The following is a 24,526-nucleotide window of genomic DNA, read 5'->3' on the forward strand; positions in this document are numbered from 1 at the left end:
AAAAAAAAAAAAAAATTAGCCACGCATGGTGGCACAAGCCCATAGTCCCAGCTACTTGGAAGACTGAGGCAGGAGGATCACTTAAGCCCAAGAGTCTGAGGTTGCAGTGAGTTATGATCACATCAGTGTACTTCAGCTTAGGTAACAGAGCAAGACTCCACCTCTTAAAAAAAAAAAATCAAACTAAAAAAGGTGATCAGTATAAATCATCAGTTATTAGGGAAATACACAGCAAAATCACAATGAGATAACTTTTCACACGCCCTTAGAATAACTATAATCAAAATGATGCACAGTAACACATGGGAGGGATATGGAATAGGAGTAAGTGAAACCCTCATACACGTGCATTGCTGGTAAGAATGTAAGATGACACAGCAGCTTAGGAAAACTGTTTATATAGTAAAAACCAGAAACAAGAAGAAAACTCAATAGGGAATAATGAGCACATTATAGTGCATCCACAGATTGAATGCGATCTGCCATTAAAGAATTAACTAGGTCCTACAACTCAATAACAAAAACCCCAAACTTGATTCAAAAATGGGCAAAGGACTTGAATAGATCGCTATTTCTCCAAAGAAGCTATACAACAAACACATGAAAAGATACTAAACACCACTATTCACTGGCGGTTACACCCGATAACCACTAGGATGGCTAATAATACACAAAACAAATAGGACATAACCATTGTTGATGGAGATGTAGAAAAGCAGAAAGGCTTTGTGCAGAGTTGGTGGGAATATAAAGTCACCCCGCTACAATTATCATGTGATACAGAAATTCCATTTTGGGGCAAATTCCCAAAAGAACTGTAAGCAGGGTCTCAAAGAGATGTTAGTGCACCCAATATCATAGTTAACTTTTTTAAAAAATATGGAATGGTTCATGAATTTGCATGTTATCCTTGCTAGTCTTTCCTATACCATTCCAAATTTAGTATACGTGCTGCCAAAGCAAGTACTACGATGTTTAATTTTAAATGTTGATTTGGCAGGGCCATGGTGCCCACCTATGTGTTCCAAAATTTTCCTGAATATTTCTGTGTAGGTGATTTTTGAACAGGACTAACATTTAAATTGATGAACTCTGAGTAAAGTGAATTATTACCCTCTGTAATGTGAGTCAGCCTATCTAATCAGCTGAAGGCTGGCCCTTATAGACCAAAGACAGACCTCCCTTGAGCAATAAGGAATTCAGCCAACAGACTATCTTTGACCTCAGCTGCAAATCTTCCTTGAGTCTCCTCTAACCTACCCCACCAGATCTTGGACTCACCAAGCCTCCACAAATGTAAGTCAATGCCTTAAATCAATCTCTCTCTCTCTTTTTCTCTCTATCTCCTTCCCCTCACATCCCCCCTCACACACATACATCCTGCTTATTCATGGATTAATACACTTATGTTCACAGCTTTGTTTACAATAGCCAAAATGGGGAAGCAACTCAAGTATGAATAAGGAAATGTAGTGTATACATTGGATACACTGGATACATACAATGGAATATTATTAGGCCTTTAAAAGGAAGGACATCCTGACACATGATACGACACAGATGAACAATGAGGACTTTACACTACATAAAACAAACCTATCACAAAAAGACAGTATATGATTCGTCTATTATGAGGTACTCAGAGTAATCAAACTCAAAGAGAGAAAAAGAAGAATAGAGAAAAAGAGAGTTGCTGTTTCATAGAGTTTCAGTTTTCCAAGACAAAGAGAGTTTTGGAGAATGAATGTACAATGTGAACGTAAATAACGCTGCTGAACTGTACACTTAAAAATGGTTAAGATAGTAAATTACACATTACAGATATCTTACCATGATCAAAAATTTTAAATATTTGCCTTTAAAAAGAAAAGACACTATAAATAACAACAACAAAAATAATGTATATTTAGCTAGAGAATATTTGTATAAAGCATTCTGTAAAGATACTATCTCTGCAAAATTCAAAATGTATTATAAATTATGCAGTGTATCTTTCTGAAATGACTAAAAGACTAAGTGAAAAGCAGTAGTATTCACTTAACTAAACAAGTCCCTCTTCGTGGTGCCTGGCTTTCCGTTAGATACTATTGCAAGATATCTACTAAAATGGATGATGACGGTGACAGAAGAGGAGAATTGTAATTTTCTCACCAGTATTGCCACAACCCTGGAGGGAGGAATCTTAGCAAACATGGCCATAATTAGCCACCCATTTCTATTGTCTGCACTTTTCAAAATTCATAACTCACATCTGGAAACAGAGTCTAAAATTTGGCTCCTTCTTCATTTTAGGAAGTGCCAAGTTAATTCCTGACATCCTAGTTTCCACTTTTAAAAAAGTACTCTTTTTCCCCATAAACTTGTAACTAGATTCTGAAGTATTTTTAGCACATTACAATAGAAGTTAAATAGATTTGCTTAAGTAAAATGGCTAGTAAAGTTCCCCAAAGAATTAAAATATTAATGGAGCTTTAATGAAATAAATGAACAATTTTACATCAAAATAATAAATGGAAAAGGGAACAGAGTTTTGAGGATTATGGAAGGGAACAAAACTAAGTTCAAATTCTACTTTATTTTACTCTCATATAACTGACAAACTAACTTCTAAAGACAAGTAGGAATGATTATAATTTCTTTTGTTTTTTTGAGACAGATTCTCACTTTATTGCATCCAGTGGCATCACAGTTCACAGCAACCTCAAACTCTTGGGCTCAAGTGATCCTCTTGCCTCAGCCTCCCAAGTAGCTGGGACTACAGGCTCTTGCCACAATACTCAGCTATTTTTAGAGGTGAGATCTCACTCTGGCTCAGGCTGCTCTCAAACTCATGAGTTCAGACAATCCACTCACCTTGGCCTCCCAGAGTGCTAGGATTACAGGCATGAGCCACTGTGCCTGGTGGAATGATTTGGAATGATAGCAAACTAGCACTGTTATCAGCTTCATGTTTTCATTCTAAATTAAAAATAACATCATTAGATTTTTTTTTTTTTTTTTTTTTTTTTTTTTTTTTTTGCAGTTTTTAACCAGGGCCAGGTTTGAATCCGTCACCTCTGGCATATGGGGCCGGTGCCTTACTCCTTTGAGCCACAGGCACTGCCCAATATCATTAGATTTTTTTAAAGAAGATTCTCTAAATTTATTTATAACCGGCCTCATCATGTAAGGCCCAGCAAGGTGGCTCATACCTGCAATCCTATCACTGTGGGAGGCCAAGGAAAAATGATGCCTTGAGCTCAGGAGTTTGAGACCAGCCTGAGCAAGAGTGAGACCCCATCTCTACTAAAAATAGAAAAATCAGCCAGGCATTGTGGCAGGTACCTGTAGTCCCTGCTTGGGAGGCTGAGGCAGGAAGACTGTTTGAACTTAGGAGTTTGAGGTTGCTGTAAGCTAGACTGACTCTGACTTGGGGCAAAAAGAGTGAGAATGTCTCAGAAAAAAATAAAAAGAAAAGGATAAAAGAAAAACATGAGGAACAAAGCAGGGGGTTAAGTGATCTTTGTTGAATAAATATGAATGAATATTCATATTATTAAAAATCCCTGAGGACTTCCCATTTTCCTAAGGATAAAAAGAAAACTCCTTAATACAGTCTGACTCTTACCTTTACAGTCTTAATGCCTCATCTCTTTGTGCTCAAGACAAAATAGGCTGTCCTCATAGTCAGAAAGCTCTTCTCATGACCCTCTGCCTACCTTAAATCCATCTGTCAGATCTTGGGCAGATCTTCCTCAAGGCAGCTTTCTCTGACCTTCCAAACTTGTACAAGGAAACCCTGTGGCATTAGGGTTTTTTTGGGGGGGGGCCTGGGTTTAGTTTGAACCTGCCACCTCCATCCAGCATATGGAGCCGGCGCCCTACCCTTTGGAGCCACAGGTGCCGCCCTAGGTTTTTTATTTTTTAGAGACAGAGTCTTACTATGTCACCCTCAGTAGAGTGCCATGGTGTCACAGCTCACAGCAACCTCCAACTGTTGGGCTTAGGCGATTCTCTTGCCTCAGCCTCCGGAGTACAGGTGCCTACCATAGCACCCAGCTATTTTTTGTTGCAGTTTGGTCAGGGCTGGATTCGAACCCGCCACCCTTGGTATATGGGGCCAGTGCCCTACCCACTGAGCCACAGGCACTGCCCAGCATTAGGTGTTTATTGCACTATGTACCTCTTCACTGTAATCATGGCTCCAACTTTATATTTGTTTGCATATTTAGTCAATGAGTTTCTTGCCACCTTCAGACTATCTGCTCGCTAAGGGGTGCTGTATAATACTGATCACCACTTGTATATCCTGTGCACAGCAGAAGACAAGGCACATGAATATTTGAGAAAATAAACTTGCTGAATGAATGAATGAGACAATTTTTTTTTTTATCCAAAGTACTATAATGGCAGGATAACATTTATAAATCCATTGCTTCTTAAAAGAGAAATGATGTTCCTGATTTTTATTCTACAACATAAAGACCAGTGCCTAAAGACCTCACAGTCACTTTTTTCCCAAATCTTTTTGACAAATGCCTTCATTAATCACCATCTGTTTATGTGTGCTATTCTAAATAACATTTTGGTTACATTTCTGAAACACTTCCTGCCATTAACCTCATCTCTAGAGCACTAGCTAATATGAAGCACCTGGATTTCAGGAACACAAACCTGAAACTCAACACACCAAACTAAACTGTTATGTAAATGACAGAAATGACACATTTTGGTCTATGACTCTCTAGACAGCATTTGGACCAATTTAACTTTTACCACTAAAATTCTGTCACTTAATTTTTTTATACTCATTTTGAGCTCCTGATAAATTACAGATGAAAAAGAAATACACTGATAACAATCCTCATGAAAGTCAGTCTTTAAAGAACACTATCAATCACAGGCTTTCTAGGTTCCTATCAATTCATTCTGTGATACTGGACTTCATTTTTGTGACAATTATGTTCTGAAAAATCTATATAGTCATAAACAAAAATCATTTTTTTTTGAGACAGAGTCTTAGTATCCGTCACCCTCAGTAGAGTGCTGTGCTGTCATAGCTCACGACAACCTTAAACTCTTGGGCTTAAGCAATTCTCTTCCCTGAGCCTCCCAAGAAGCTGGGGTACTACAGGCGCCCACCACAATGCCTGCTATTTTTTGTTGCAGTTGTCATTGTTGTTTAGTAGGCTGGACTTGAACCCGCCAGCCTCGGTGTACGTGGCAGGCGCCCTACTCACTGAGCTATGGGTGCAGAGCCCCAAATCATTTTTTTTTTCATAAATGAGACCTACGTCTGGATTCCGGTTCTTCCATTTTTCATTTGTGTTATCTTAAGCAAGTAACTTAAAATCCCTGAGCTTCAGATTCCTCACATGTAAAATCAGATAACGTTTTGGATTGTTTGTGAAAACACCACACTGTACCCCAGAAGTGCATTAATGTACACAGTTACTATTCAATAAAAAAAGAAAAAAAAAGTCCAAGGTGGCACCTGGAGTAGGAAAGGAACCACCAATCCAGATAAAAAAATAAAATAAAATAAAATAAAATCAGATAACAATTCCTTTGTCCTAAGATGGCTTGAACAAGATAAAACTGGCTTTGCTCAAGCATGATTAGTATCCCTTTATCTCCCCCTTGTTATATAGGGAATCTATTCTATTCTAGGATTCTGCAAGATAAAATAAATATTTTAGTAAAAATCATGCTGTTCATTTACCTATTAATAAACTTTGATTTTTAGGTTTTAAATTTATTTACTAACTTAAAGTCTTAAAAAGTACATTTACAAATAATACATTTAAAAAATAAAAGATGCTAATTAACTAAAATGCTGCATAAATAAAAACTATAATTACACAGAATAACAAAACCATACAAACTAATCAGATCTAAAGAAGTCGGCAACAGAAATCTGATGATACTCTTACACCATGTAACTAGGAAAATGGAAAGTAGAGACACATCCTCCTTTGGTCAGGCATGAACTGAATATTCAAAAATACAAAATAGGGAACTGGGAAAAAACAGGAAATGATAAATTAGCAAAAACTAAGACTCCTTAATTTTTATATTCACTTACATATTTCACTTCTATTATTTTAATCAAATTCAATTAAGAACCAAAAGGAAAGTTAAGTAGGTAAAGTGAGAACCAAGGAAGTCCTCACGCAGGCTCATTTGTCTCTTTCTGTTTAAGGAAAAACTGCCCAACTACTCTGACAGAGGAATTATCAGGCAGGAGGCGCTGCCCTTAGAAGGGTCCCATGTAGCAGCCAGGTTTTGTCAACCAAATTTTGAGAACTTGCTGCCTTACTACTTTCTAATTATAGAACTTTATTATAAAAACCATTCTCCCTTTTATCCTCTTTCCCTCTCTTCCTCCCTGTCTATCTCTCTGAATCCTTCTGTATTATGGTACCACAATAAAGCAGTATAGGAGAATCTGACAGTTTCCTGCTAGAACTGAATGATAAATTAAAAAAAGAAAACCCTTCCTCTGTATACCTACCTGTACTATTTATTATTCTGACTGCAATAATTATGCAATAAGTATAATACACTTTTCCTATAGCACCTTAGTGTTACAATTAAAAAACCACAGTTTAGTTTAAACACAGGTGCCAGAACTTAACCCAGGGAAGTGCTGGGAGGTACACATAGCAAAACCATTTGGGAACTTTTCTTTTGGAAATGTCTTCAGAGTCTGTGGTATATTTTATTCAACTAAATTCTATAAGATATTATATTTTACTTGGCTGTAGAAATGTTTTATAGTATGTTACTATGGAGCTCACAATACAATAAAAGTATAATGAGAATAAAATTAATAAATGATAAATGATTTAAAGAATTAACAAAAATTCACATGCAAGGCACTTTTCAAGACACACAACATAAACACAAAACAGTAACCTTCCTTTCAGGAAAAATATGAACCACTTGAAAATTACACCTGCATCACTAAATCAAAAAATACTCTTTGTTCCTTCAGTACACTGAGATTTTTGTTTGTTGGCTTATCTTTAATTATATAATTTTCCTCTCTGAACACACAGACATGTGATAGTTCTATAAAAGCTTTAAAAATAACTATGGCCGTAACTATTGATGAGGATTGTGGGATACTGAAAACGGCTACAAAAGGAAATTACACCAAAACCTTTTAAGCTTCAGTGGAAATCCTGGTAGATTAGAGTCTACGCCTATGAAATTATGTTTCCACAATTCACCATTATAATCTTTTTCATGATTACAAGAAACCTGCTTCCAAGAATATCATTCATTCAACAAATATTTAATATTTGCTATATGCCAAGCACACAGGAGTTTTAAAGGACTCTACAGAACAGGAAGTTGCTTTACCTCATACAAGTGTGCTGTAAGAAAGACTTGAGAGCTACTGTCTACTGTGTTGTACAACACTGAGGACTCACCACCTACAACAAATAAATACAGCCTGTTCCTGTCATTTGCAGTAGTTACGCTGTATACAGTTGCTGCAAATGCTGAATAGACAAACACTGAGCCACTGCTCCTAGAGGAGACGGGGGTCATGTTTCTGTGAGCATCAGTCACACGTCTACCAACCAATCAAAACCTAACTTTGACTTGCGTTTCTGTTTAAAAACAGAACATCGGCATATGCTTGGGGTCCATCTTAAATAGCATAATCACTAACAAAAAGTACAAAAATGTGAAAAATAAGACACGAAACAGACTACGAAGAGCCTTGTTTACAGTACAACAGCTGAAACAAGGTAGAGCATGGTTTTGTTTGATCTGTGCTGGGAACATGCACCTCTGGTGAATCAAATGTTTCACTGCTCTGCATGAGTCTGTCACGACCAGAAAAGTGTTCCAAGTACTGACTTTGGAGTTACAAATAAATTTTAGCTAATAAGTGTATCTGCCAATACAGAATTTACGAGTAATGACTATCAACTACATGAGCTAAATAATTTCAGCACAGTCTCTGATCTGACTGTCACCAAAAGACACAGATCTAAAAAACCCTAATAGTGCTCAATTAAGAGTTTTGGATTTGAATGCTTCAAGAAGACAGAAGGCTTTCACAAACAGACAATTTTTAAGATGTTACTTCCTACCTGATATATTCTGAAGGGAATATAACGAAATCCATTTTCTTCTGCAGGATATTCCATGAGTTTCCGGTTGATGGCCCAAAACTGGTCAAATCTATCTGTAATGATAGAAATTGTTATTAAAAATGAACATTATAATGAAATGACTCACACGACAAAATGAAAGTTTTAAACATGCTCCCAGCAGTTTCTGAAAGGATATCTTTTAAATAGCAATTTTTTTTTCTTAAACTTATCTTCTCATAATTAAACATAAAACAAGAAATAAAATTAGGCTCTATGCCCATAGTACAGTGCCAACCACATGCACCCATGGTGGTGGGTTCAAACCTGGCCCGGGCCAGTAAATAATGACAACTGCAACAAAGAAATAGCTGGGCATTGTGTCTGGCACCTGTAGTCCCAGCTACTTGGGAGACTGAGGCAAGAGAATTGCTTAAGCCCAAGAGTTGGAGGTTGCTGTGAGCTGTGACGTCACAGCGCCTACTGAGGGCAACATAATGACATTGTCTCAAAAAAAAATTTTAATTTTTCTACATATCGTTTCCTCTTCTGTCTAGATGTTCACATCAACAGTTTTTCCTCATAAGAGAACCCTAACAGATATACAACTACTTGCGTTATCAAGGCATAAAACACCATATAAGGAATAGATGACTTGACTCTCCTTATCCTACAACTTCTGCTAAACTATAAAGACACAGCTTCAAGTAACCTAAATGTTAACCAGAACTTGTGTAAAGAAACAAGGAGGATAGGATCGGCGCCTGTGGCTCAAGCGGCTAAGGGGCCAGCCACATACACCTGAACCGGTGGGTTCAAATCCAGCCCAGGTCTGCCAAACAATAATGATGGCTGCAACCAAAAAATAGTCGGGCGTTGTGGTGGGTGCCTGTGGTCCCAGCTACTTGGAGGTGGAGGCAGGAGACTCGCTTGAGCCCAGGAGTTGGAGGTTGCTATGAGCTGTGATGCCACGGCACTCTACCCAGGGCAACAGCTTGAGACTCCCTCAAAAAAAAGAGAAAGAAAGAGAGAAAAAGAAAGCTAGAAAGAGAAAGAAGGGAGGATAAAATTATAGGAAAGGGTTTGAAAGAAATATGAAATTGACACTTATGAACTACCAAGTGAAGCCTAATCTCAGACTGAATAAACTCCTTCATAAATTTTTCAAGTTTAATTAAAAATTATTGAGAGAATGATTTGCACACCACAAAATTCACTATTTTAAAGTACATAATTCAATGGTTTTTAGTATAGTATAGTCAGAGTTCAAGACATTTTCATTATCCCCAAAACATCTTTAACTATTAATAGCCACACCCATTCATGTCCCTGGAAATCATCAGAACTTCTACCTCTATGGTTTGCCTACTCTGAACATCTCACGTAAGTGGAGTCATACATATGTTGTCTCTCACATCTGCCTTATTTTCTCGCTTGGCATAATATTTTCAAGACTCATACAAGTTGTAGTACACATAAGAACTTAATTTGCTTCTCTGGCTGAATAAAGTTCTTTCATATGGTGTTATCAGATTTTGGTTATCCATCAGGTGATTTGTTTCTACTTTTTGGCTATTCTAAGTAATGCTACTAAAAACATTTGTGTACAAATTTTTGTGTGGATGTAAGTTTTTGATTCTCTTGGGTATGTACTTAGGAGTGCAATTACTGGGTCTTTGGGTAACTTTGTTTAACTGATATATAGTAACTATATTCTGAGGAAATGCCCAACTATTTTCTAAAGAGACTATATTACTTTACATTTGCATTAGCAATGTGTCAGGGTTCCAATTCGCACACATCCCTGCTGATACTTGTTACTGTGGGTCACTTTTCTTATAACCAGCCTAGTGGACACACAGTGGTATCTCACTGTGGTTTTAATTTGCATTTCCCTGCTGACTAGTTGTGCTGAGCACCTTCTTATGTGTTTTCTGGCCATTTGCACATCTTTTCTGGAGAAATATCTATCAAGCCAAAACTGGGGGTTTTTTATTCTTGGGTTTTAAGAGTTCTTTATATATTCTGGATACAAGCACCTTATCTGATATGTGATTTACAAATATTTTCTCCCACATTTTTAAGCAATTCTATTTATTGATTGATCAATTGATTGTTTGAAATCTGGTCTTCTTATGTGGCCCAGGCTGCCCTTAAACTTGTGGGTTCCAACAATCCCCCCACTTCAGCCTCTCAGGTAAGTAAGACTATCAACAAACCCATGCCACCACAACCAGCAAGCAAATCCTTTTTAACTCACCTACAGTCTTACCTTAATAAAACATTTTATACTCAGAAATTATTATCAGAATCAAATCTCAGTAAAGCAAGTAAGTAGATCCAGAATTTCAGTTCATCTTGGGATTAAAAGATCATTCTCTACTACTTGATTTGTCCCAAACCAACTTACTGGTAATCTACTGATTCTGCATAAACCAGCCTAACTATACACTATAAAAAATAAAATAAAAATTTAGTTGTTTCTTTTTATACCCCCAGTCCTACAAGACTGTGACAAGCTTTTGGCCTTCCCTGCTCCTATCTTCAGCTCCAATCTGGAAGACTCATACTATGTTAGAACTGGTAGGATAGGGAATTTTGGATCCAGTTAATCTAGTTCACTTTCACAGATGATTAACTTTGGCCCACATTGTTATTGGTTAATCAAGAACCAAGAGCAAAATCTTGGTCTTCTGATTCAAAGTCCACAATTGTTGCAACATACACGCTCGCAAAATTTTACTTTAATGCTAACAGTAGCTACTTTGATATAGTTTTTATACATACTTGATCTTAGTCAAAAGGCCAAGAAGCAATAGTTTTTATACATGAAGCATTACTCTTCTATTTAAAAAGTATCTTTTTACCATCAAGTATCAAGCAAGAATGTGACAGCTACCTGAGTCTGTGTACACTTAAAATTTTACTAACTGCCTCATCATTAAATCTTAAGCACCTAGTATGGTGCATGCATAGTACAAGCTCTTCAGTCAAAGACTGAATGTAACAGAACACTATGAATACAGCATCTCATTAAAACATTGTGAGTTCTAATCCCATCCACAACTAAATAGCAAAAAAAAACTAGAACCAAAAACTATTAAAAATCCAGACTTAACTCATGTAGAAATGAAAAGAAGTTAGTTTCTAATGCCTCATCTAAAAATAAAATTTTGTAATTGTTTGAAGATTGATTTCCTCTTTGTTAAAATAAGCCTCTTTAAAAGCACAAGCAAATTCTTATTAAATAAGAGGTTTATACTGGTTCTAACAAAGAAGAAAACATGGATTAAAACAGTAGTTCTCAACCCAGGAAGATTTTATTCCCTGGAGTCTTTCGGTACTTTCCAGAAGCATTTTGGTTGTCTTAACTGTTAAACACACTATAATGCGTAGGACAGCTCCCTAAAATAACTGTCTGATCCAAAATGTCAACAGGGCTCAAGGAAGGAGAACAAACACAAGAAATAAAAACTACAGAAAGGTAATTAGCAAAAAGTTTTTACATACCTGTATAGCAAAAAGGTAAACTGGAAAAAGGAACATTATTGTGCCAGTTATCAATTTAATGACTCCTAGTTCCAAATTCACCCTTCAAAATGTGCACTGCCACACGGACACCAGTCCTTTAAGCATCTCTATTGTGAGAACCACTTTAAGATTTCTCAGCAGATAGTGCTGAAAGGAGACTGAAAGACAAAGGTGCTTCTGAGGTTTCTATGGCATGGTGAATCAGGGTATGAGGGTGAAGATATCAGGAGGAATCCTGCCCCAGGCATATACACAGATACCAAGTCTCTTTAGCAACACTGCATCCTTGGCTTGACCTCTCAACACAGAATCCAGCACTCTGAAGTACAGAATCCTGCCTGCACAGTACACTGAAAGCCCCTTGTCCTTATCAACACCTCAGTTTCCTCTGGAGGCCCACACAGGCTGTTCATTGGCAGTTTCTCACACTATACAAAGGTTATTCATTACCTGCACTCCAGACTGCCAGGACTGTCCATGGTCTGCAGACCAACTCCAGGCTGGGCAAAACACTGAACTTTTCCAACAAGGTCTGAACCCTGGCATTGGGGAAGGGGCCTCTTATAAGTTTGGCCTTCCTCCCTCAGTCCCAGGGTACCACATGTGGTTTTTCTTACATCTTATAGTCATTCTTTATCAGATTTTAATGATTCTTTCTATAAAACTTACCCTGTTCAACCATTCTGTGGTTTCTATCTCCTGACTGGACACAGATATGACTATGTTTAAAAGGAAAAAAGATACAATAAAAAGATCTGTATTAATATTAGTTTTTAATCTCATAAGAATATGAAAAGGGCATTTTCTTAGCAATAAGTAAACATACACCAGCCAAAAAGAAACTAATGTTTACAGGTCAAAGTTATTAACAAGAACAATAAAAACCAGAAGTATAAGAAAATCAGTGCTGAGATTGAATGTATAACCAAGTGGTTTTTCAGATTAGATTTTGTAATATTAGGACCTCATTCTATACTCTAGTCAATAATTAAAAGAAAGAACACTCTACTATCTCCCTAAATACTAATGAATCAAATAATGACTTCTGACCTGTTTCTGAGTATTAGTCTCAATATTAGAATTATGCTATTATAATAATTAAGTCATGAAATTAGCTATTTGTTTTATCAGCCATCTAGAACAGTACTTATACGTAACAAAAGCATAACGGTCTGGCTCTTTATTTTGCAAACTGTAATTGTAGATACACGTGTATCAACATAAACAACTTTCATTTACTTGGTGCTAATGCAAAAACAAAACAAAAAGAACTAAGTAGGAGAAAATTAAAGCTAGCAGTCACTTGGAGAAAGGAAGATAACACATACTTCTTGCCAAAACTGTTGGCAATATGACTATAAAGTTGGTTTTTAAAAACCTAACATTTGTTTAAGAAGGCTACCAAATCAAGGATCATATAATTAAAGAACTGTTCAATAGAAACATTCAGTCCATCTTTTTAAAAAGGGGGACATTATATTCCTTTTTAAAAAGAAAGAGAATTCCTTAAAACCCTGACAGCCACCAGTTTTTCCTTACGCTCTGCTGAATTATATGTTCACGTTGGAAATTTTTAAGACATCCAGAATTTATTTTAAATTTCAGATCTCTCTAAATAATATACATAAGATATAAAGTTGCTTAATTTTGTATTTTTTGTTACTCACATGGAAAAACAGCAGGAAAGGATTTATCTATTCTACTTGAGTTTTATGGGAAGTAAGAACTCCCAGCACAATAATTTTTTACATTCTTATGCCACAAATAATGCATCTAAAATTCCACCATCACGACCATCCTGCCTGCACAGGTCACTGAAAGCACCTTGTCCAAGACATGGAGGACTATACAGAGACCGCAGGCTCAATTCAGGAGGCAGAGACTTTCCAACAACAGGACAAGGTGAAACGATCTCCATATAGATACACTATCCAGCTCCTGGTCTTTAACACTTATGATGCCAAAGAGAATAGAGTCACAGTACCCCAGATAAATGTCAGACTCTGATAGCACACAAAAGAGAGACTCTAAGCTTTTCTTTGAAGAAAAAAGAAAATGGCTGAAAATCAGTAGAAAAAGAAACTCACCCTCCACAAAATTTTGAATCAGTACTACACGTGGTCACGTAATATATGTACTATTTTAACCAGAGACTTTCAAGATAAGTAACAGAAAATATATCCAAATATAGACTTATTTGAATTAATTTCTTCAGATAATATGTTAAACATCTTTGTAAGACAAAATAGGAGGGAAAAGAGTAACAAAAAGCAACTATTGGTAGACTGCCAAAAGCGGGCCTAAAGTGAGCTTTGTATTCAAACTCATTTGAGTCAGGTCAAGTTAAGGGAATCCTATGATAACAGGGCACTTGGATGGGACTAGGAGCAGAGAGCATTCTCTTCAGCACATCCCTCAGTGCTTGGATCCTACTCAACAGAACCACACCTACACATTTATATACGAGCCAGAAAGGACTGGAGCTCTGCAGTGTGAGGTTTAAAGTTACTGAGATCCATCTGATGGGGAAGGTCCTCACTATAGTGAAGTAGCCTTTAAAAAGGTTTCATCTTAAACACTAAAGGAGGCAGGACCAGTAAGCTGGCCTCTGCAGCTGAGGAGTGTCAGTCAAGGGGAGGCTGATCCGAAATCCTGAACACACATCTTGGCAGTAGGATTACACCTGGGAAATCTGTCATTTAAATAAAAAATAAAACCTGGATCCCAGGAGAATTTTGACCTTGACTACTTATTGCCTGAAAATAAACTGAGAGAAGACATTTACTCCTTTGCCCTACAAAATATGTGCTACAGTCTCGGAAAACTGGTCTTAAGAATAGTTATATAGGTGGCACCTGGGGCTCAGTAGGTATGGCACCGGCCCCATATACTGAGGGTGGTGGGTTCGAACCTGGCCCTGGCCAGCTAAAACAGCAGTGGCAACTGCAACAAAAAATAGTCAGATGTTGCGGTGGACACCTGTAGTCCCAGCTACTCGGGAGGCTGAAGCAAGAGAATTGCTTAAGGCCACGAGTTGGAGGTTGCTGTGAGCTGTGATGCCACAGCACTCTACCAAGGGCAACAAAATGAGACTGTCTCAAAAAAAAAAAAGAACAGTAATATATCATGCAATCAATTATTTCTCTCTGCGTTCATGCTACCACTTTCATCTAAATCACTATCATCTCTCATGTGAACCACTGCAACAACCTCCCACTTGGCCATTGTCCTCCCATGTTTACCCCCTCCACAGCATCCAGAATGCTCTCTCTCTCTTTCTTAATGGCCATTTTTACATTTCTGGGTCTTCTTCATCTACTTCTTCTTTTAATTGTTGGGGAATCACTGAAGGTACAATGAGCCAGCTTATACTGCTTGTGTTTGCTGAGTGAAGTCCCTCTATTAATAGTGTCCTGCCCCCAAGAGATGTGTCATATACCATGGCCCCACACTCCTCTCCTTTTTCTCCAAAGTACTAGCATCAATTGTCCTCTATCGGAATTGAGTACTCTGGATTCTTGCTTCTCCATTCTTGTGATGCTTTACCAAGAAGAATATATTTCAACTCCATCCAAATTAATACAAAAGATGTAAAGTCACCATCCTTTTGTGGCTGTACAGTATTCCACGGTATACATATACCACAGCTTGGTAATCCATTCCTAGACTGGTGGGCATTTAAGTTCTATCCACAATTTGGCGATTGTAAATTGAGCCACAATAAACAGTCTAGAAAATGTCCTTATGGTAAAATGATTTTTTTCCTTATGGATGCCCAGTAATGGGATTGCAGGATCCAATGGGAGGTCTAGTTTGAGTTCTTTAAGGGTTCTCCATACTTCCTTTCAAAAGAGTTGTATTAATTTGCAGTCCCACCAGCAATGTAAAAGTGTTCCCTTCTCTCCACAACCATGCCAGCATGTGGGCCATTCTCACTGGGGTTAGGTAATATCTCAGGGTGGTTTTTATTCGTATTTCTCTGATAATCAGGGACGATGAGCATTTTTTCATATGCTTGTTAGCCATTCATCTGTCTTCTTTAGAGTAAGTTCTATTCATCTCATTTGCCCACTGGCTTTTGTTTTGTTGCATAATTTGAGTTTTCTATAGTTATAAAGCTTTTGTCTGATTCATAGTATGTAAATATCTTTTTCCATTCTGATGGTTGCTTTGGCTGTTGTCTCCTTAGCTGTACAGAAGCTTTTCAGTTTAATTAAGTCTCATTTGTTTATTTTTGTTGTTGTTGCAATTGTCACCCCTTTGTATATGCCAATAACAGCCAAGATGAGAACTAATCAAGGACATAATTCTCTCCTCAGTAGCTTCAAAGAAAATGAAATACCCAGGAATATACCTAACAAAAGAGGTGAAGGACCTGTAAAGAAAACTATGAAAATCCTAAGAAAGGAAATAGCAGAAGATATTAAATGTTAAAATGTCTACACTTCCCAAAGCAATCTACCAATGCAATGCCATCCCTATTAAAATACCAACATCGTACTTTCAAGACTTGGAAACAGAAAAAAACCCTGCATAGCTAAGGAAATTCTTAGTAATAAAAACAAAGCCAGGCATTATAGCCTACCAGACTTTAGGTTGTACTACAAGGCCATAGTGATCAAAACAGCATGGTATTGGCACAAAAATAGAGACATAAGACATCTGGAATCAAATAGAACACCATGAGATGAAACTAAAATCTTACAGCCACCTCATCTTTGATAAACCAAACAAGAACATTCACTGGGGGAAAGAATCCCTATTCAATAAATGGTGCTGGGAGAACTGGATAACCACGTGTAAAAGACTGAATCTGGACCTGCACCTTTCTCCACTCACTAAAACTGATTCAAGATGGATAAAAGATCTAAATCTAAGGCATGAATCAATAAAAATCCTCAAAGAAGTGTGGGGAAGATACTTGAAGATACCAGGCTGGGGAAAGATCTTACGAAGAAGACTTCCATGGCAGAATGCTCTTTTTAAACATAAATCATCAGTAATGTATAAATTTTCACAATTTCTCTAACAGGCCGTAAAGAATAATGTTTTGTGATGCGTTTTAACACTATCATTTTAAACAAAAAATGTAACCCACTGTACTCGTTATTGCCTGCAACTGAGACAGAATGCTCTCTGCTCAAACTACAAGCAGGCAACCGTAAATTATGTCAGTACTAAAACTCCTCTTCCCACTCGTAGGAATGTTGCTGTTCCTGCATTCCTGAAATCACATTGTCTACCTCACTATCTTAGTCTACCTTGCTTACTAAGCTCCAAATCTCACTATTTTCTTTTCTGTCCCTAGAAATGCCAAGCTTGTTCCCATCTCATAGTTTTAGCAGGTGGAACGCCCACCTTTCTAATCCTCACACAGCTGCTTCTTTCTCATCATTCATGTCTCAACACAGTGTTGCCTCCTCAGAGGAGATTTTTCTCACCATCCTAGCCAAAGAAGCCCCACTCTCCAATCATTCCCTATAACACTGTAGGGAATTTTCTTCCAAGCGCTTAACATTATTTGAAACTACCTCATTTACATGTGTAGTTATGCACTATTTTTTTCCCTCAACTAAAATCTAAGTTTCACAAAAGTGAGGAGTTTATCTTCTATATCTTTTACCCTACAAAGTTCAATGCACACAGTACATACTCAATGAAGGTTTGTTAAGGACTTGGTAACTAAATGAACGACTAACTTGGGCAAATGGGTACAAGAAAAAGAAGGAATCCCAAACGAAGTACGACACAGTGGAAAAAGCCAACGCTGGAGCTATGCTGGATGGATTTGTTTCCTTGCTTTGCCATTTAATAACTCTGAGTCTGCGCAAGGTACATTTCAAACTGCATTTCAGTTTCTTCATCTATAAAGTGAAGACAATAACAGAACATATTCATAAAGTCATTGAGAGGAATAATGAGTTAAAAGCTGCAAAATGCTCAAACAACGCCTGAAGCAAATTAAGCGCTACTTTAAGTGTTTGCTGTTATATTTGAGGCTGCCTCAGATTCAAAAAGACACTGAGCTAGATTCCACAAGGTAAGACATGTCAGGACCAATATGGAAAAGGGCCTTCATCACAGGACTGCTGGGGTATTCACTCGGGCTCAGGGCCAGAGAGTCAGCACCACTCACATCAAATTCTACATGAACCTTGACTACTGGAATCAGGCAACTGAGTGGCCTTTGCTAGCCATAGTGGGAAGAACAAGAGCCCCACGCCACCCAGCTCCCATACTTTACACCATCAAATGCGCTTTTATGCCCCTTTTTACTTCCCCCAACCCTTTCAACTACCATATAAGATTCTAATAGCCTCTCTTTGGGGGTACAATTTAGTTGCCATTTACTGTCCATTAATTTCGATTGCATTCATCTCCAGCTCTGTCGGGAAATGGTGGTCAGAACAGGAATGTGGTCCAGGCCAACACCTGAGAGTCCTCCAGTCTTGGCAGGCCAGCCTGAGTTCCATCTCTGCTGCTTTTTTTTTTTTGAGACAGAGTCTCACTATGTTGCCTCATAATCTCACAATGTTGCCATGGCATCATAGCTCACAGTAACCTCAAACTCCTGGGCTCAAGTGATTCTCTGGTCTCAGCCTCCGAAGTAGCTGGGACTATAGGTGCCCGCCACAAAGCCTGGCAGTTCTAAAGACAGGGTCTCGCTCTTGCTTAGGCTGGTCTTGAACTCCTGAGCTCAAGCAATCCGCCGATTTCAGCCTCCCAAAGTGCTAGGATTATAGGCAAGAACCATGGCACCCAGCCATCATTCCTTCCCCACTCCTTCCTCTCCTAACACTTCTTAAAATATAAGGGAAATAGCTGGGTACAGTGGGGTATGTTTGTAGTCTGAGCTACTAGGGAAATTGAGGCAGCGGGATTATGTGAGTCCAGAAGTTTGAGGTCAGGCTTGGCAATATAGTAAGACATTATCTTGTGAAAAAAGAGTTAGGAAAGAGGAGATCAGCACGATGGCATGACAAGGGAAACAAACGAGGTTGCTTGCTAATCTGGGAAGGTAAAAGGCTCACAACTGTTACACTTTATTACACGTAGGTTTATAAATGCTGCCAGTAAAAACTAGTTACCTATGAAAACTCAGTAAATGATAAAAACTATTGCTGGAAATTTTAAGGAAACCAATCCTACTAAATATTGAAAAAAAGCACACTATAAACTTTAATTTCAACATCACCCACCAATGAACCATAACTGCAAGTTACAACATCTTTAAATGCATTCCAAGAGTCAATCTCAATAAATGCCTTTATTTTTAAGCAGGCAAGATTCAATCACTATATTCTGGTCATTTAAGAAGCTTATTTCAAATTTATTTAAAACTAGATAATAAAGATTCAAAATTTAAAACTTTTATAATATAACAAAGTCAACTTATTCTATTCTTCTACGTGTTCATGTTAAAAACTTTAAAAGAATTATCTTTAATTATATTTCCATCTTCCCTTGATCACAAAAAAAAAAAATCTTTAAAGTAGGCTGCTTGTCAAAAAAGAGATTTATAGAGTTTAGCACAGTGGTAGGCCAGGACTAATTAAAGGTATTCTCGTTTAAAGCATATATAGATTTATAACCAATAATCTGCTTTATTACTTTAAAAAACTACCGTAAACCAAGAAAATGTTCTTCCTCTTGGCCTAAATTTGTTTATCATTTTCCTGGATTCAGAAAGCAAACAAGTAATCAAGTTCATTGTCATTTCACTCAGAAAGCCCTCCAAATTCATAAGACAAAAATGAACATCTTAATTTTTGGAAGTTCTACAGAAGAAAAGATTAGTTTATTGTAATCTTTGCAACGTTTATTATGTAGGTTATTCTTTCTTTATTCTAATACAAATCAAATCCTTCATTCTTCTGGTGAAAAAATGTAAACTGGAAAACACTGAAGCTGGAGATGCAGTTTATAACGCAGCATCTCAACTTCAGCTGCTCAGCAGGATAACCTGAGGAGCTTTTAAAAAATACTACTGTGCAGGACCCACCCCAGACCAATTACCTGAATTCCATGGCAATTGTACGGTTTGAAAGCTCCCCAGATGATTCTAATATTCTGCCAGAGTTAATAACCTCCAGATGTAATGAAAAATACAGTCATACTTTGCTTAACAACTAAGATAAAGTCTGAGAAATGTGTCATTGGCAATTTTTGTCATTGTGTCAACCTCAAAGAGTGTACTAACACAAACCTAGATGGTACAGCCTACTATACACCCAGGCTATATGGTATATATAGCCTATTGTTCCTGGGCTACAGACCTGTATGGCACGTTACTGTACTGGATATATAGGAAAATGTAACAAAATGGTAAATATTTACGTATTTAACCATAGAAAAGGCACAGTAAAAATACAGTATAAAAGATAAAAAATGGTACACTTGGATAGGACCCTTAACATGAATGGAGCTTACAGGACTGAAAGTTGCCCAGGTGAGTCAGTGAGTGAAGGTGAGGCCTAGGACATTACTGCACACTACCGTAGACTTTGTAAACACTTAGGTTATACTAAATTTATAAAAAACTGTTTTTCTTTCTTCAATAATAAATTAACATTAGCTCATAATGCTTTTACTTCATAAACATTTTAATTTTTAACTTTTTGACTCTTATAGTAACACTTAGCTTTAAACACAAGCCACACTACTGGTACAGAGACAAACAATTTACCTTCCTTAAATTCTGATCCTATAATATGCTTCTTCTTATTCTTTTTTGTATTAATATTTTTTTTCTTTTTAAATTTTTTTTGCTTAAAACTAACTCACACATTAGCCTAGGCCTACACAGGGTCAGGATCATGAACATCACTGCTTCCACCTCCACATTTCATCCCACTAAGTCAGTGGTTCTTAACCTTCCAAATGCCATGATGTATTTTCATTATTACAAAGGGGTCACGACCCACAGGTTAAGAACCACTGCACTAGGTCTTTATGGGCAACAATACAATGGGCCTGTCATCTCCTAATGTGCCTTCTTCTGGGATACCTCCTGAAGGACCTACCTGAAGCCATTCTATAGTTAATTTTTTTTTAACATATAAGCAGAAGAAATATACACTCTAATCCATAATTAACAAAGTACAGTAAATACATAAACCAGCAACACAGTCTTTTGTTATCAAGTGTTATGTACCATAAATAACTCATTGCTGGACTTTCATATGCCTGGCAAGGCAGTAGGTTTGTTTAGAACTGCAAACACAAACACATGAATAATGCATTGCATTATGACAGCTAAGAGGTCCCTTAGGCAACCACAATTTTTCAATTCCATTATATTTTTATGGGACCATTGTACATGTGGCTCGTTGCTGAAACATTATTTGGCATTTGACTACACATATACTTTAGAATCAGAGATCTAGGTTCAAATTCTGGTCTCATACCTTAATAGTTTTATAAATTCTTTTCCGAAGATGGTAATTTTTATATAATTTTATCATTGAGATAATGCATAAAGAAGTCCTAGGCATCCGTATCACAGGAATTTTGTAAATGTGAAAAACTCCAGGTAAATTCTGTTCTATTTCAAACTTACTTTGTCCCAATTTGCAAATAATTCATATCATGAATTTGCAGTTTAATTCAAACAATAGAAGGAACAGTGTGTTCAAACTAGTTTTCATTTTGTAGGATCCATGTAGGGTGAAATCTACCAAACTCTTCCCCTATTATGCACTTAACTGAATACTAGAAGCTGCAGAGAATTAAAAAACAAAAATGAAATAAAAGAAGCACACATCAGGTTTTTCACTTAATATGTAAGTGAGTAGAAAAGGTCAAAGTGACACCTAAAAGTGTCACAATTTCTAATAAGTTTTATCAATCCTTTGCCTCAAGTCTTCCCCAACTCCTCAAATGGCAGAGACGATCAAAGAACAGATGCTTAAGTAAAAAGCATATTGGAAGTTTAAGCTGGTCAAAGTGGTATTAAAATAACAGCGTTGGTGGTGGTGTGGTGAGCATAGCTGCCTTCCTAAATAGCACTGAAGTGATGCTAGAGTAAGAAACAGGGAAACTCTGTGGGTTTTCATTACAATAGGCCCAGAGTGGTCACTTTTATTAATAAATTATACACCTGCACAGAATTTCACCATTTTTAAAACTATAGTTTTATATTATTTTTTTCCCTTACACAATTTACTGATATAGCTCTCCTCATTTTAGACAGGTGAAAATTGTGGCTCAAAGCACATTTACCGAAAGTCATCAGACCAGTAGCTACTAGTGGGTGCTACCATACCACAGAAAATTTTCAGTTACATATCTATAAATAAAACACTGTTTGTTTGTTAAAACTCAATATCTGATCAATTCAATAATGAACTATTATCATTTAAACTATTATGATCTGGCTCAGTGCCCATGGCTCAGTGGTTAAGGGCACCGGCCACATGCACCTGGGGTGGCCTGTTCAAACCCAGCCTGAGCCTGCTAAACAACAATGATAACTGCAAAAAAAAAAAAAAAATAGCGAGGTATTGTAGCAGTCACCTGCAGTCCCAGCTACTTGGGAGGCTGAGGCAAGGGAATCGCTTAAGCCCAAGAGTTTGAGGTTGCTGTGAGCTGTGAGGCCATAGTATGCTGCTGAGGGTAACATAATGAGACTCTGTCTCAAAAAAAAAAAAAAACTATGATGAGCTGGAAAACTATTAATAAGTGGCATGTTATTATCAAAAATTCCTAGACTCTATACCTCAAAATTCATGGCAGCATCAAGTATAATAATCTAACAATCTCATGTAGTATTTACAGATGTCAAAATGTTGCGACTAGCAGTAGCTGTTGCTGCAGAAATATTACTTGTTTTGACATGTTCATTAAGGCATAATTTTTCAATGAGTATAAGGAGAAATGCGCTGTGACAATCAACTAAAAATACTGATTCAATTAGGAACTACCTTTTAAAAAGGCAAGGACAATGATAAGTAAAATTTAAAAATTCAATCACTATTCAATTTTTAGCTACCGTGTTTCCCTGAAAATAAGACCTACCCAAAAAGTAAGCCCTACCATGATTTCTATGCATTAAATATAAGCCCTACCCTGATAATAAGACCTAGTGATGGGTTTGGCTATGCAGTGTATCTACGTAGCCACGCCATGCATTTTGGCGTGGAGTGATAAGGAAGACTGGAATACCTTTTATCTGCCACAGCTCCTTTCTCTGAGCCATTCGCATTTGCACAGGTACGAGCATGGTAACCGCGGCTGCAGGCATCCTATTGTGCATGTGGTAACGGCTAGGGGAAAGGAGTTCACGGATCACTAGCAGCAGCCCCACCAACAAGGTCAGCTTCCCCTGTCAGGTTCCAGAAGAAGATGACTTAACTGTATTTGAATAAATGTAGATTGTTGTATTACACTTAATAAAAATAAGACATCCCCTGAAAATAAGCCCTAGAGTGTCTTCTTGAGAAAAAATAAATATAAGATAGTGTCTTATTTCGGGGGAAACACGGTACTAGGATTGTCTGAATAGCGTTTTCTATAATACTATTTGTTACAACAGCTCATTCATTGCAAAATAAAGTTGGTTCTTAAAACGATATATATCTCTCAAAAAAATAATATATCCCACCCAGAATTTACAAATTATACTTTATCATTTTCTATAATGAGCTTACATTGCACTAAACAGTATAATTTTAAATATAGTCAGTAACTCTGAGCCATACATGAAATATATAACATGTCTATAATGCACAAAAATTCAGTTGGGATGTCCAAGAATCCTAATCATAAAATGAGAATGAAGTTATTAAAATCTGATAATAGGTCAGAAGTGCTTCTTAACTAGAAAGCCACTTTGAAGATGATAATCAGGACTTGACTGAACACACAGCATCTCAGATGAACTTGTTTATTTTGTACTTTTTTAATTGGCTGCTTATCTTTTCTGGTGTTTGGGCAAAAGTCCTACGATTCTCTAAATGCTAATTAATATACTGGAATAGTTTTCCACATAAAAAGAATTCTCAATATTTTATAGTTTCTAAATTAGAAGAGAAAATACATGTGATGATTAGTAACAAGAAACTAGCACTGCTATAGAACTACATTGATTTCTTTGGTTTAGGAAACAACATCATTAATGAACAGAATTCTGACAGCCAGAATTAATATGACCATAGCCACTAATCAGGACTGGTCTACACAGAAAGGGATGAAATACGCAGAATATCATAGGAGTTGGGTAATGGAGCTTAAAATTCTGAAATTCTCAATACAAGTAATTTCTAGGCCTTTGTGTAAAAGCACATGAGGCTAGGAATGAGTACAGTGTTGTCCCGAAAATAAGACACTGTCATATATTTATTTTTTCTCAAGAAGACACACTAGCGCTTATTTTCAGGGGATGTCTTCCTCTCTGGGCCAAAATGCATGGTGTGGCTATGCTGCATAGCCATGTCCATCACTAGGTCTTATTATCGGGGTAGGGCTTATATTTAACAAATGCATAGAAATCTTGCTATGGCTTATTTTTTGGGTAGGACTTAGTTTTGGGAAAACACAGTAATACATGAGCTAACATTAATTACTGATTGCTGAGCTAAAATGCATATCTGGCCTTCCATGCCCTGTAAAGAAAATGAAGGAATGGAACAGACTAGGCAAGTTTCAATGAGAAGTAAGAGACAGAGAAAGAAGTGTTAAGACATGTAGAACTAGATCAAGTGAGCTGGAGAAAGAGATGAAAGGACATAGAAGAAAAATACATAGAACTTACATTACTTCAAAAATTTAAGTAGAGGCTCGGCACCCATAGCTCAGTGGTTACGGCACCAGCCACATACACAGAGACCGGGGGGTTGGAATTCAGCCAGGGCCTGCTAAACAACAATGACAACTACAACAAAAAAATAGCCAGGCATTGTGGCGGG

The 24,526-nt window shown here is 37.2% G+C and overlaps 1 protein-coding gene across 2 annotated transcripts in view; it reads right to left on the minus strand.

Moving 5' to 3' along the window:
- Window positions 1–24,526, minus strand: part of ATG5 (autophagy related 5) — a 145,249-nt gene that overhangs the window by 45,223 nt on the left and 75,500 nt on the right. For both annotated transcript variants that reach the window (XM_012806290.2, XM_023513072.1), the window contains one exon: window positions 8,091–8,185. In XM_012806290.2, coding sequence (XP_012661744.1) covers window positions 8,091–8,185 — 95 coding nt within the window. The remainder of the gene's footprint in view (window positions 1–8,090; window positions 8,186–24,526) is intronic.

Source organism: Otolemur garnettii, unplaced genomic scaffold (genome assembly GCF_000181295.1).
Source record: "Otolemur garnettii isolate 467f Iridium unplaced genomic scaffold, OtoGar3 scaffold00002, whole genome shotgun sequence".
In the NCBI taxonomy this organism is placed as follows: Eukaryota; Metazoa; Chordata; class Mammalia; order Primates; family Galagidae; genus Otolemur; species Otolemur garnettii.